The sequence below is a fragment of the Rattus rattus genome, chromosome 3, assembly GCF_011064425.1.
Source record: "Rattus rattus isolate New Zealand chromosome 3, Rrattus_CSIRO_v1, whole genome shotgun sequence".
Taxonomy (NCBI): domain Eukaryota; kingdom Metazoa; phylum Chordata; class Mammalia; order Rodentia; family Muridae; genus Rattus; species Rattus rattus.
This window is the reverse complement of record NC_046156.1, coordinates 42917541-42932860: the sequence shown is the minus strand read 5'-3', so window position 1 is coordinate 42932860 and position 15320 is coordinate 42917541. Positions and strand designations below refer to the sequence as shown.

The 15320-nt window shown below is 42.3% G+C and overlaps 1 protein-coding gene across 1 annotated transcript in view; it reads right to left on the bottom strand.

The window, feature by feature from the left end:
* Positions 1-11034, bottom strand: part of Agl (amylo-alpha-1, 6-glucosidase, 4-alpha-glucanotransferase) — a 54708-nt gene extending 43674 nt beyond the window's left edge. Inside the window, exons 1-2 of the mRNA XM_032897419.1 lie at positions 10856-11034; positions 10156-10305 (exon numbers count right to left, since the gene is read on the bottom strand). Of these exons, the coding sequence (XP_032753310.1) occupies positions 10156-10237 (82 nt within the window). The 5' untranslated portion in view covers positions 10238-10305; positions 10856-11034. The remainder of the gene's footprint in view (positions 1-10155; positions 10306-10855) is intronic.
* Positions 11035-15320: the final 4286 nt, after the last annotated feature.

The following is a 15320-nucleotide window of genomic DNA, read 5'->3' as shown; positions in this document are numbered from 1 at the left end:
GGATCAAACCCAAGTTTGATCCTGAGAATCCATATAAAAAGCTGGGCCTAGGCGCGCCCACTCTGTAATCCCAACATTGGGATAAAGGAGACAGAGGGCCCCTTGGCACCAGCCTAGCCTCACTGTCAGTCCCAGTCCATTGAGGAACCTGTCTCTAAAAAGGAGACAGTCATCCTGAGGAACAATGCCCAGGATTAATCTTGGCCTTCACATGAACATAAACAACCACACATACATGTACATCTGCACATGTATGGACATCCATATGTACACATATACAGACAAATATCATTCTGAAGAACAGCAGTGCATGTTCATATAGCCACAATTTCAACTGTCTTCATTTCTATTCTATCTGCTGTTCTGCATCAGTGACCTTTGATGCTAATTTGTTTTATAGTATCATGAACCGCACCCACTTAAAATGCAGAATGTAGCTGCCAAACTTGTCACTATGACTGCTCCTACAGCTGATCCTGTCCTTCCGCATTGCCCCAGGCCACCCAATTTCCTGAGCATGACGGCGGTTACAGCGGTTATGTTAGGATGATCAATAGCCTTAACTGTCCAGGAGAAAGGCAGAGCAGCCTGCCTCTCCCTTTGAATCAGCACAGGAGGTGCATTACAAGGGAGGTGTGCTAAAGTTCAGCGCATGCCTAGTGAGCCGTACGTAGGGTGCTCTTCCTGTGAGTGCACTGCTGGCATGACTTAGTGGTCTGCCTCAACAACGGACACAGCCAAACAAAAGCCTGAAGCAAAAGCCTATCTTAGAGCAAGGCCTTTGGTGGCTTCAATTCTGACAGCCGAGGGAAGTGAGGAAGCTGCGGAGGGCAGTAGAAATTAGCTCATCTGACTTAAGAAGAGGAATTCACCTCTCCAATACAAAAATTCCACATTGAAACAGCAAATGCCAACACAGAAGCTGCAGATCTGGTTCAGGTAACTCCCAAGAGTGGCCCCTAAACAAGGGATTTTCAGTATAGCTGAGAGTCTTACATTAGAGCGAGATGGACAGAGGACTCCATAGCACCAGACAGACAATGCCCAGCCCCAGCGCTTCAGAGGACAGGCTGAGCCCCTCAGGAGTGGGGGTGCAGCTAGTGCCTGCAGGTGACTCTACAGGACTAGATGAAATCTATTTTTCCTATGATCTATAAACAACATGCCCAGGATGAGAGCTTACAGTAAGGCTTTCTGAGTATTTTAGTCCATTCTGATATCTACGTTCAGAAAAAAATGGGTCCTTTAAAACTATTATAGTTTACTGACAATGAACTAGATCACCCAAGAGGGCAGGAAGAAACTTAAACTGAGACTAATGTCATGGGTGCTAATATAACTTTCTTTAATGTCTGTAGCCTGAGGATGAAGGGGTAAAACTGACCGTCACATATTTACTATTTAAGGAATACAGTGTGTAAGACTACAGTGCCATCAATAGCAACGTGTCAGATGGACTCCAGATGCCATTAACAGTATTTGTGACTCACGGTGGTGCTAACAATAACAATAAAATGAACTGGGAAAGGTTGAGTTCAATCCTCACAGACAGCTGTGACGTGTGAAGACTTTGGTAGAAAAATTAGATACAGAACAACAGTGTCTAAAGATTTGCCTGGCTTGTTACAGCTTTAGGATAAACGTTTAGGGAATGAAGTCTAAATTTTATTCATTTGTCTGTTTGTTTGAGTAAGGTCTTACTCTGTAGTTCTGGCTGGCCTAAAGTTACCAGTCCTGATCAGAGGCCAGTATCAAGTGGGCAGGGATCCTTTTGCTTCTGATGCCCCAGAGCTGCCAATGCAGGTTTTGCCACGAAAACAAAGGATTTAGATAGTCTGTAAATCTGCTGATAAGAGCACAGGGTTTGAGAAGTCTGATGCCCATTTTGAAGGAAATTCTACTGTGGATAAGATGCTATCAATGGCATCTTTTGAAATCCTTCTGGAAAAAAAAGAGTATGGCTAAAACAGAGTAAGAAGACAAATAGAAAATATATAGTATGATATTATCACAAATAGGTCACAAAATTTTTCTGATACTTTTAAGATATTTCTATCATTTTGTACTTGAGAAAATAATTGTAAAATTAAAGATGTATTAATAATGACATAGATTTAGAAAATAACTGCAAAAAGGATTAAAACACCTGGGGTGTGGTAGCACACACTGCATACTGCACACCTTTATTCCTAGAACTCAGAAGGCTGAGGCAACCAGATCACAATTTCATGGCCAACCTGGGAACTATGGAGTTCGAAGCCAGCCTGGGCCACAGCATGAGATCCTGTCTTAAAAACAAAACAAAAGCTCTCTTGTGGGGGTAGAGGTGGGGGGGGAAGGTAAGGGGAGAGGGAGAGAGGGGGGGAGAGGGAGGGGTATACATGTAATGTGTGCATGTGTGTGCTCAGGCCAGCCAGGGATAGGAACTGTCATCAGAAAAAAAAATCATCTCATAGCAAGATCCATCTCAATCAATAAATGAAATAAAAAAAATTGCAATGTTTAGGAGTATAAATTTCTATGTCTTTCTAAGAATGATTAAATTTATCATCAGGAAAAGTAGTAACATTTAGAACATACACACAGATATCAGAGGCATTGTTGATATTTAAACAACTTGTTTCTTAAGTTTATACAAATATTGCTTTAGTAATTACACAATGCTTCAGAGAAACTGTAGTACAAAGGTTAAAACTCACCTAGACTCTCTCAAACAGTATTTGGAGTAATGGGGGTATCTCTCTCGAGCATACTCTTCAAATACTGTGTGTATATGTGGCACTGTTCTTATAAACTGTGTAAATTAAGTAACCCCAAGTCAAATGCAAAGTGGCCGAGACCTATTTTCCATATCCAATACCAATAACCTTACTCCAGCTCTAGGGAATCCAACACCCTTTTTGGCCTCCATGGGCACCAGGTATGCACAAAGTACACATATGTATACATGCAGACAAAATACTAATACATATAAAGCAGACACTATCAAGGAAACAATATAGCTGAATATGTATTACTTTTTAAAAGTTCACCATTTTTTAAAGATTTATTTTTAATTAGTTTACAATTTTAAGGTTATATTTTTTCATTTATTTATGTCTGAGTATTTCCTCTGCATAAGTATATGTAAATTACACGCACTTTTGGTGCTCTCAGAGGTCAGAAGAAGGCATCGGATCCCTTAGAACTGGAATTACGGATAGCTTGTATGATCCTGTGTGTGCTAGGAATTGAACCTGGGACTTCTGCAAGAGGAGCAAGTGCTCTCACCCCCTCAGACACCTCTCAGACTCTGGTTATCTGTAATATATGTGTATATGTGTGTGGCTATATGCACGTATGAACACCAGTGTCCTCAGAGGCCAGATCTTCTGAAGCTGGGGTGACAGGCAGTAATGTGGGCACTGAGAACCAAAGTTGTCTGTACAAGCAGGAAGCACAAGTCACCTCAGCATTCTCCCCAACCCTGCAAGATTCACTATTTTTTAAAATCTTACTTTAAATTTTGTAGTCATGTAATTTAAATATTACAAATTCAGCTTATGCTGGCAAATGGCTTAAATAGCCTCAACTATTTGAGCCTCAATACACACAAATACACACACAAACACACACACAACACACGCACGTATACACATGCACATACACACACACATACATACACACACAAATGCACACACACATATTCAAACATAGATTAAAAAAAGGAGTTCTTGGTAATTATACATACTAAAACATGACCTTAATTGTGAATTCCATTCACCAATTATGTAGACTTTTGCTAAAATCTGGTTGGATAATATCTATTTTTCCTGACACTTAGTAATTATTTTTACAAGCTAATCTATATTTATACTTGGAAAACCAAGTGAAGTTTTTATTTACAAGAGGTGAAATAGATTAGAAAATTTGTAAAGGTGGCAGGTATTCCTTTATATAGATAAAATCATGTAATAACAAAAGCATTTCTAAAGTAAATAATCAGAACCCTTGGCAATAATAAGGGAAACTACCCGGCTCAACACATTTCTACAAATAGTTTTACTGGAACACAAGCACACCACTTCGTTTATGTCCTGTCTGGCTGCTTCCGTGCCCCAGTGAGAGTTGGTTAGCTACAGCAGAGAGCAGGGGACGGAAAAGCTCTAAAGGCCTCACACCTGCACAGCACAGGAAACCTTCTGACTCTGCTCCACACTCAGCTTCAAAGCTCTCACTTGCATTGCCTCAGCAGTCACACAAAGTTTTGGGGTCTTTTCTAATGAGATTTTCTAAGTTTCACATGATAAAAGGCAGATAGAACTTCTAAAAAGGACAATTTTGAATGAGTAAGTTTCAAACCCTTCTAGCTCATCTTTAAGTCAGTCGGTCTCACTGTCATGTCATGCCCCCTACCCCCACCCCACCATGCTTCCCTGACTTCTTGCTTTCTGTCTATGTCTTACTTACTACGTAGGCCAGACTGACCTAGGACTCAACAGAGAGCCACCTGCCTCTGCCTTCTAAGTGCACCTTCATGCTTGGCTAGGTTCGACAATTTCTAAGAAGTAAAAGAGATGTTCGTAGTTATTTCTCCTCTTGTTATAAAATTTTTGAAAGATTCTAACTTGTAAATTTTCATTTACTTTTTTTTGTGGGGTTAAGGATGGCATCTAGGGCCTTGTGCATGTTACATTAATGCTCTACTATGAAGCTACAACGTAAATCTGTATGATTTAAAACACCATGACTTATCCACTATTTAGGTACAGGTGCAATTCAAGGAACACTACAACAAATAAGGAGAGGCCTGTGAGCCTCCATTAGACTACAACTTCTTCCTTTTTGTTTTTAATTCACTGACCGAGAGCATCAGTGTCCATTCATGTTATCAAATTCAATTTCTTTTCAAAGAAAGATGTTATCTTTTATTTCTCTATCCCAGTAGGGGATTAGTAAATATCCCCAAAGCTCAAAGCCACTCTAAACTGCTCAGTCAAATCACTGCACCTGAGCAGGTTTTCTGGAGTACATGAAATACCTCTGCTAAAATTAGCTTAGGTCACAACAGTACACAGTGTGGCTATCTGGTTAACGTTAACACTAACGCTTTACTTGGACACAGACATCTTGTAGACAGCTAGCTAGGAGGATAAAGGATTAAACTACTACTATAAACAAAAATTCCCTATTGGGCAGTGGGTCGATGGCTTCAAGGAAGAAAGTTTCGCAGCTGGAGAGATAGCTCAGCAGGTAAAGTGCCTGTCCCCCTTACAGAAGACCTGGGCTCCCTGTCCAGCACCCACATCAGGCAGCGCACAATTGCATCTAGTTCCAGTTTAAGGGACTCAATACCCTCTGGTCTTTGAGGGCACCTGCATAGATATGTGTATGCTGCACATAAACTCATGCCAGCCAGCAAACAAACTCATAAAATGAAAAATAAATCTTTTTTAAAAAAGAAAACATTTGCGAATGCACATTTTATTTAATTTTTGATGTTGTTTTTTTGGTTGTTATTATTTATTCATTTATTTATTTTCAAGACAGGCTTTCTCTGTGTGGCCCTGGCTGTCCTAGAAGGTGTGTACCACCAAGCCTGGAATGCTTGACACCGAGCTTAACAAACCTGAGTTCCTTGGTGGAATACCTCTGTGGAAGATGAGAGCCAATTCCCAAAAGCTCTTCTGCTCTCCATGCATTCTCAGTGGCCTGAGCGTGCCTGCAGTCACACAAATCCCTCCCTCTCCTCCCCAACACACACACACACACACACACACACACACACACACACACACACACCCCACATGTTGCATATACATGTCACACAGTAATGATAAATATAGTAAACTGTATATTGTAACTGTATAGTAACTGTAAATTGTAAATCGACCTTCAAAAGATGGAAGAATCAATTTCAGGCTTGAGGAATGCTAAATTTGTTCATTTTCTGATACACAATGAGACAAGGAAAACAGAAAAGACTCTAATTTGATTAAAACAGATAATTACTTGGACTTTTACTTGAGTCTGAGGAATCTATAGGATGTCAGTGTTGAAAATTATAACTGGTTCTTACAGTGAAAAAGTAAAAGCAGAGAAGAGTTTGAGTGAAATACAAAAACCCAAAAATCAGTGTTTTTCTTCACATTTAATTGTCACCAAGTCTATGAGTTTAAAGTTTTCTTACTGTCTTCCTTTCAACTCTGATACCGTTCAGTCTCATCTTTAACCTGTATGACTGTTTGCCTGTTTTCTTTCTTTTCCTGTGTGTAATGTATGTGCAGGTGTGTGCAGCTGAGAGGGCTTGCAGAAGCCACTGATTGACATTGGTTGTCTTCCAGTGTTCTTCTGTCTTAAGAGTAAAGAAATAAAGTAGATTTATTTATTTTTATTTTATGTGTATGTATGAGTGCCCACATGTATGTATGTGTCGTGTGTGTGTGTGTGTGTGTGTGTGTGTGTGTGTGTGTGTCCCACAAAAACTAGAAGAGGGTGTTAGACACCCCAGAACTAGAGTTCCCGGAAGTTGTGAGCAGCCATGTGGGTGAGAGAGTGCAGGAGCTCTCAGCTGCTGAGACCTCTCCAGTCATCCTTACTTCTCTGTTTGTTTGTTTGAGATGGGTCTCTCAGTGAATATGGAGCTCACTGACTGGTGCAAGAGCTCTCAGCTGCTGAGACCTCTCCAGTCATCCTTACTTCTCTGTTTGTTTGTTTGAGATGGGTCTCTCAGTGAATATGGAGCTCACTGACTGGTCAGACTGGGTGGCCAGCAAGCCCCCTAGATCTACCTGTCTCTGAACCCCCAATGCTAGGATTCCAGGTACACCCAGCTCTTAGTGAGTGCTTGTCCAGCAGGCGCTTTATCCACTAAGCCATCTGCCCAGCCCAGTCACAATTTTTAAGGTGGAGAGGGGACAGGGTCGCACTGTGTAGCTCTGGTTGGCCTAGAACTCTATGTACACCACCAGGCTGGTCCAGAACTCACAGAGATGCACTTGCCTCTGCCTCCGAGTGCTGGCATTAAAGGTATGTAAATGGGATAGACAGAATTTTTTTAAAGGGTCTTCTCAATTATTTCTTGTCCCAATGTTCCCTCTATTCAATATTTCTTTCACATCAAAAATTACCTTCTAAAAGAGCAGTTCTCAACCTGTTTATCACAGACCCTTTTGGGGTCGCATATTTTAGGTATCCTGCATAGCAGATATGTATGTTACGATTCATAACATAACTAGCAAAATTACAGCTATGAAGCAGCAACAAAATAATTCCATGGTTAGGAGTCACCACAACATGAGGAACTGTGTCAAAGGGTCACAGGGTTAGGAAGGCTGAAAACCACTGATCTCAAAAAATATGATCACAAATTATTAAAAAAAATGGATGGGTTTACTGGATTTACTTAGTGGTATAGACTGAACATTATTCTTTGAAGTTTTGTTTTGTTTGGGTTTTTGGTTTTTTTTTTCAAGACAGAGTCTGTTTAGCTTGTCCTGGAACTTGTTCTGTTGACCGAGCCATCTTTGAACTCAAACACCTGCTTGCCTCTGTCTCCTGAGTGCTGAAATTAAACGTGTGTGCCACCACTGTCCAGCTGATACTATTCAGTTTGCCTCTTCAAGCAACTTAGAAGCTTTTCCAGTTTGGATTACTTTTTGCTTGGGTTTAAGAATTAGTCTGGGGGCTGGAGAGATGACTCAGCAGTTAAGAACAATGACTGCTCTTCCAGAGGTCCTGAGTTCAGGAAGCACATGGTGGCTCACAACCATTTGTAGTGGGATCTGATGCTTTTTCTGGTGTGTCTAAAGACAGCTACAGTGTACTCATACACATAAAATAAACAAATGATTTTTAAAAGAATTAGTTAGTGGATATTTATTAAGTGTTGCACATAGCTCTAAGTCTGTAAACTGTCCTGTCCTCACAAACCTCACTCTACTCCTAGCAAGCTTTAGAGGCTGCTTCATTGTTTGGTACTTAATTGCTCTGTGTCCACTGTGAACCTGGAGACCAAATCAAGGAGACAGTGAAAAACTACAGGAAGTCTTCACTAAGGCACTCTAACTGGATATTGAAAAACACAGAATGAATGTTAAAGGTACAACAGATACAGAGGAGTCTGACAGGAGTGGAGATGCAAGCACAGCACGAGAAAAGACACTTGAGATGGAGTAAGCAGGACAGAATGTAGAACTCTAGAGTCAGACACTAAAGGCAGGGAACAGAGAGATTCAGTCTTGGCAGGAAAAAGTGCAGTCCCATTCAGAATGTCTTGGAAGCAGGCAGAGGTCCCATAGATCAAAAGGGAAAAGACTGAATGAGAAGATGATTTAGACTCTCACATTTGGTTAGATGGAAGAGACAAACAGGGAGGGATATGAGAAAGAAATAGAGTTTAAAGAGCGATGACAAAGAGGTGACATCATAGGAAGATTCTAGCCTGCAAAAATGTGAAGACAGAAGACATCACTAAGAATTGGTAAAGGGGGAAGAGAGTATAGCCTAGCATAGCTACCCTATAGTCTACAGAATAGTATCAGAACAAAGCTAAGCTCTGTGGAGTGGGCTGAGAAGCAGAAAGACCAATACATTGTTGCTACTTATGACTCTATTGCTACAAAGCTCAACATTACTAGATTACAATCTTAAAACTAAACGCCACAGGAGAGCAACATATATTTACAAGGAAATTAATACTTAAAAATTAATGCAATTTGTCCATCAATAGCTTGAATGAGTGAGTGAATGAATGAATGAGTGAATGAATGAATGAAGGTTGCCTCCCTACCCTTGTCATTATATTTGATTTAAAAGCTTACAAGAAAAAGGTGACACTTGAGGCTGTTATTTCAAAGAGGCCTCAGCAGAGAGGCAAGGGCCCAGATGGTGGGAACTCGTGGTATCTGATGGTAGATGAACAGAGCAAGAAGGGAGCCAGGCAGGTACTGGCTGTTAACTGGAATGAGGAAGACAGAGCCTGAGAAGAGACACCAAAGTGACAGGAATACTGAAGACAGCAGAGAAGGGCAAACCAACACCAGAAAGTGCAGAGTCAGGAGAGCCAAGCTGGAGCCAGAACTCAGTGATCCAAAACCCCAAACAAACTTGGAAGACAAGGACCATTCAGCAGCAAGGCAACACAGTAGATGGTTTTTCAAAAACCTGACTTTTAAAATATTAAAGAAAAATTCTTCAAGATGTTTAACGATGTTCATTGAGTATATCCCAGGGGGCTGATTTTTGTCCTTGTATTTTACAGCTTATATTCATAAATCATCAGTGGGCTGTTTTCACACTGAATGTGAAACATCTGTTAACACGTCTTACAGAACTACAAATTCATCTTTGATCTTACGTTTATTTACAGATTTTTGTGATGTTGGGGTTTGAACCCAAGACTTTGCTTGTATTAGGCAAGTATTATACCACTTAGCTAGATCCCTAGTTCAGTTTAGTTTTTTAAATGATAGCTCAAATGTTTCAACATCACCTGATCAGATTTTTCACTTACTTGGCTTCATCTTCTACTTGCTTGAGAGGCTTCTGATACTGAAAGCAGGTTTACTCTGCTTTCTGCTGTACTCTCTTACCAATGCTTAAGCTCAACAAATGAAAAGCCTGTGCTCTTAAAAGCCACCCCTCAGATATATGCAAAGCTAAATTCCATATGATTTCACAAGTTGTAACAATAAATGCTATTACAAATAGCACGCTCGGTCTTCTAACTGCATATGTATTTACTACCATTTCTTTTTCTCCCTGGGTAGGGCCTGAATCCAGACTAGGCACAAGTTCTACCCATGAGGGACTTCCTATAACCTGTCCCTTAGGTGGTAGTCTGCCACAAAGTGAACTGTGCTATCACTGTGCTAACTGGAAAGATCTATTCTTAATCAACATAAACATTCATTACTCACCACTGATGTGGGACACAGTGCCAGTTTGGCACAAATCAAGATCTATGAAATTTCATCTAACGTAAAGTTATTTTGGTGTGTGTTTGTGAGTTCTGCAGAGGGCTGAATCTAGAGCCTCATTTATGCTAAGCATGCATTCTATCACTGAGCTATGCCAGTCAACACCCAGTCTCTAATTTGAAGCTTAAAACAATCTAATAGAGTGTTAATGCATTAAAAGATATAAAAAGAACTCATCAAACAACTGGCTACTGACCTTGCTCAAGTCTGAAGAGGGTCTTCTCTAGCTTCTCCATTTCGTTCAATAGTAAAATTCGAATCTGCTTACTGTGTTCCATTTTGGCTTCTGGGGGATTTGAACTCTTTCCGTAGAATTAAAAGAACTCCGAAGTGGAATGAGTTACCCCTATAAAACAAAGTGGAGTTATTAGAAAAAAAGGAAATATGACCTAAAACTCTCCGGAGTTGACAGCGGCACTTACATGTCCTAGATATGTTTAAAGCCAAGAAGAGCAAAGACAAAGAATGAAATCTTGTCAGTAAAGTCCGACAAGCAAGAAGTTTCTTCTCTCTTGGAACAGAATAAGAAAGCCTGAAGCAAAGACGTAAAGTCTTACACTCTGATCAAAACAGAACCGACCAAAAAACCCCTTAAAACATTCTCAGAGAAAAGCAATGCATCCGCCAAAACCCTGGAGTTCAGTGGCATAAATTCCGTCCCTGAGCCAGGGGGCCCTGTAAGCTCCAAATGGCACTGCAGTCTCCAGGAGATCAGGCTGCTGAACAGGTGGAAGAGCGCCCCGTTCCCAAATTCGGGTCTGAAGCCACCAATAGGGAGGTGATTCGAGAGGGAAGCAGTTGCTGCCCCGGGAATAGCTGCGGCGGCATGCGATGTACAGAGCTGCTATAGATAGAAAGAATGCGCGTCCAGAGCCGGACGCATTCCAGACACTTACAAGCGGGATAGACGTGCGGCGTCGGGAGCGGGAGCCGGGTACAGCGGGAACGCGGGGCCGAGCGGCGGCACCCGGGAGGGCAGGGCGCCGTGAAGGGCACGGGGAGGGGAGCCGGGACCCAGGCCAGGGGACAGTGACAGGCCCGGGCCGCCGAGACTCCGCCCCCCGCGGCCGAAGGACTTGGAGCTCCGCTGGGCCCCGGGACAAGCCCAGGGGGCGTGGCCCTGCCTCCCCGCCCACTTCCGGGAGCCTTCGCTCCCGCTAGCGCAGACAGCTAGTCTCGCGAGAGGTGGGCCAGGAGTGGGGTTCGACGGGGTCTGGGTTTGAGGGGGTCGTTTCTCTGATGCACAATCACTTTTCCTTAAGTGAATTAAGGGGTGAAGATGAGCAGGGGTAATGTTCAGTTATTGTAAAGAAAATGCAAGTTAGGAAACACCAAGTTTCTTAAAATTCTCTGCGATGTTTGGCTTTGCTGTTAACTTGTGACAAACTAGACACTGGGAACACTGGACCTCAACTAAGGAATTGCCTCCATCAGACCGTCCTATGGACATGTGTTTGGGAGCATTTTCTTGTTTTATGGTTGCTGTGGGAGGAAAATAAGCATGGCCACCCCTGGGCAGATGGTCCTTGATTCTGTAAGTTAACTGGCTGAACAAACCATGAGGTGCAAGCCAGTAAGCTGCACTTCTCCATGGTCTCTGCTTGAGGTCCTGCCTCTGGGTCTTTTGTTGAGTTCCTGCTTTGACTTCCTCCAATAAAGCACTGTGACCAGGAAGTGTAAGCCAGATAAACACTTCCTTCCGTCAACTTGCTTTTGGTCAGGGTTTTATCACAGCAAACATGCTTTTCATTTTTGCTTTTGTTACCATTGATTTAAAGATGAGGAAACAGTCCCCCAAAGGTTAAGTAACTTGTTTAAAGCCACTTAATGAACAACGGAGTGTATGCGATTTCAAGTGCGTTCTTGGTGATTTCTGTTCAGTAAGCCCTTTATCTGAGGTTGACATTATTTCCATGGCTTGATATCAATAAAGACTTGGTAAATTGGAGATTGAGTTTGCTTTCTAGCTTATAAAGGCATTCTGGTTCTTCTGTGAGTCATTTTAGGTTTTCCTCTTCAGGAAGTCCTCCTGCCCTATTCTTCCTTTGACACTCCCTTAGATGTCTCTTCTCCTGGGTTTCTAGGAAGTGCGGGGGCCAGAGTGTGCCCTCTGTGAACTGGCTACAAACTCCTGCTTGACCATAAGATAGCTTGACCATAAGATACGCCAGTTCGAGACTGCCCGCTATACTAATCAACACAGCAGGTCTTCATATGGGGAGAGTTGAAGAATGGGAGCTGGTGGCCCAGATACCACACTCTAGTGCTGTATGTTGGGTTTCTCTGATTTTTTTCTCTTTTAAACATAGATTAACCAAAGTGTTCTGGTCCGTCTGAAAAAAGGAACATGGCTGCAGCTCTGACTTTTTAATCTGGTACAGATTCATCATGCTATCCTATGGCCAGCTGCTCCCCAGTGGACAGCTGTTCTCCAGGGCTCCCAAACTAGCCTTTCCCTTTGTCCCGCCCCTAGCAAAACTCACATGGGACACCCAGTGTCTCAAGTAGATATGAGAGGTAAACCAGATTGAGAACATAAATTCCTTTAGCAGTGATTTATTCTTGTGCTTGAAGTTTTCAAGTGTTGTCAATTCCACTTTGGAGGTTTCATTTTGTGAAATAAAGGGAATATTAAATGATGGGCAGCTGCTTTGGTAAGAGATGCCTCGTAGGGCACTTTTACAAGTCATGTGGTAGGTTTTAAAATGAGAAGCCACAAGGACGAGCTATCTGTGAAGTTCTCCGAATGCCAAAGATTGCTGTCCACAGCGTCATAGTACCACATGCATGTTGATGGATGTTTGTCACATTTGCGGTGTCCTGTGCGTGCAGGATCTCTCTCTCTCTCTCTCTCTCTCTCTCTCTCTCTCTCTCTCTCTCTCTCTCTCTCTCTGTGTGTGTGTGTGCATATATATGCAACAATCTCACCTTGTAGCTGTCAGGAGAAAATCCTTAAGGACCTTCTAATAGACAATCTCAGTTTCTGTTAATCCTGCAGATGAGAGGAGAAAAACTGCTTACCCACACCATGGACAGATTAATTAAAGCAAGCTTTCTTTTTGCACATGGGCTGTCTTCCCCTAACACAGAGTTCAGGAGATCAGCCCTGGATTCGGGGATGATACTGGTTTCTATACTCAGGAACAGGGGGGTGTGGGGGATTTGTCAGGCAAATAGGTGGGGTTACTCTTAGGTCAATGATGCTGTCCAGCGAGCTGGATGAAATGTCCTGGGACACGACAGATACAAAAGCTTACAGGAAGTTTCTTACTCTGAGAAGATGGGGTATTAGGGTAAATGTACTCTCAGGAAAGACGGAGACTAAGAACAACATAAAGATTAGTCAGTAAATATGTTTTTAAAAATATAGAGAGAGAGGGCCTGGGGGAATGGCTCAGCTGTTATCAGCACTGGCTCCTCTTCCAGAGGATTTGGGTTTTGTTCCCAGCACCCACATGGAGGCATACAACTGTCTGTAACTCCAGTCCCAAGGGATCTGACACCCTCTTTTGGCTTCAGTGGACACCAGGCATGCAACTGGATACACATATATACCTAGATACCTAGAGGTACGCACACACATTTAAAAAAGTCTAAAAAAATTAATTTTAAAAACTCCCAAGCACTGATACAATGAATTAGCTGAAGAGACTTGCAAACACCAGAGCTTAGATGTGTGCTTCGGTTTGGGTTGTTTTTTTTCCCCTCCCCATGAAAAAGACCTTTTAAGTGCTCCTTAAATTAAAACCAAGCATTTTTACCATTTCAAACAGTGTTTTAACTTTCTGTTCAAATCGTTGACTCCACGTTTCCCATATTTCAGGGCTTCCAGCTGGCATTTTGCTTTAGAAGAAGGGATCAGGAAGGGGACGGTGTCGAAGCTGCTCATCTATTTGTCTCGGTCACTTCAGATATAGTGCAGCAAAAGCAAAAGAGTAGCAGGTTAAATAAGATGTCGGCTTATTCCCATCTAACATAACAGTCTGGAGTAAAGAGGTCAAAGCTAGTGGAACACCTCTATGATATCCAGAACTCAGACTCCTACTTCATAATTTCCTCCTGGACGAACCTCATCTTAACTACACATAAGCGTGATGGGGCTGGGGCTGGGGCTATCATAGCCAAGTTCATGTAGCAGAGTGAAGAAAAATTAAAGAATAAGCTTCTTTTTAAAGATAATTTTAAAAAGGCATGACATGTCTGTTTATAACTCACTAGACTCTCTAAGATAGACGGACGTACACGGTAGCCATGGGGCTAGCTAAGCCTGGGTTTCATTAAAGGAAGAGAGAAGGGACTTCCTCATACAACTGATAGTCTGCTCCAGCTTCATTGTGTTTTAAGTTTTCTTACCAAAAAGATACGCTTTGCAACAGTGGAATGAAAGACCACTAGGGACTGTCCTTTACAAAGAAACACTAACACTAAACCCACATGCATTCACCCATGTCCTGTGGGGGAAGCAGTTTCAGATCTGTTAGTCAAAAGACCTTGCTGAAACTAAGGCTAAACTGTGGCCAACTGACTGACCGGGCACAGCCCAGCTGGTGGAGTCACGCTTGCTGCGTGCTGACTCCCAAAGGACTGGACAGAGGTGAGCCAGGCTCACCATTATCCTTCAAAAATGCACCAATCAGAGGAGTCACTCTGCTTTGCAGGAGGAGGAAGTAAATGGCAAAGAGGAGCTGGGATGATGTTTAGGGAAGGTCTGTATGCAAAGCAGTTAGGAAAAAAACCAGTGTCCTCAAACACTGAGAAAGTTGTGTCACCTCCTTGAGCCCTGGCTCCTAAACTGTTAGTGGTCTTCTAAGGTTCGCAAAACTAAAATACATGAAACGTTTTGAAAAATAATATACTTAATGACAGCTACTATTTAAAGAGCAGGAAGGAGGTACTAGGTACTCTTCTGAGTCCATTCTATGAATGGACTAAATTCTCCGAACACACAGTGTTGTCTATTCTTGATTGCGAGATGAAGAAACAAAGTCCCCAAGGTCAAGTAACCTGTTACAGTTCACCTAGTGAACAAGGGACAAGTGTGACTTCAACCTCATTCCTGGTGATTCTGGTTCAGTAAACCCTTTATCTGAGGCACTGGTAGGATCCCCATGACCTGCTATGAGTAAAGATTTCACCCATTGAGAGAGGATGATCTGACTTTGTGTCAAAAGTGAGATTGCTTTCTCGAGTCTAAGGACATTCTGGCTTTTTCGTGACAGACAACTCAAGATTTCCCCTTCAGGAAGTCTGTCTGTCTTGCCTCCTTCTCCCGTGGGTAGGTCTAGTAGTCTTCCAGCTTCTTTCCTGTGTGCTGTGTTCTGCCCAAGCTGTCTGTTCAACCTTATCCATTCCTGCAAGAGC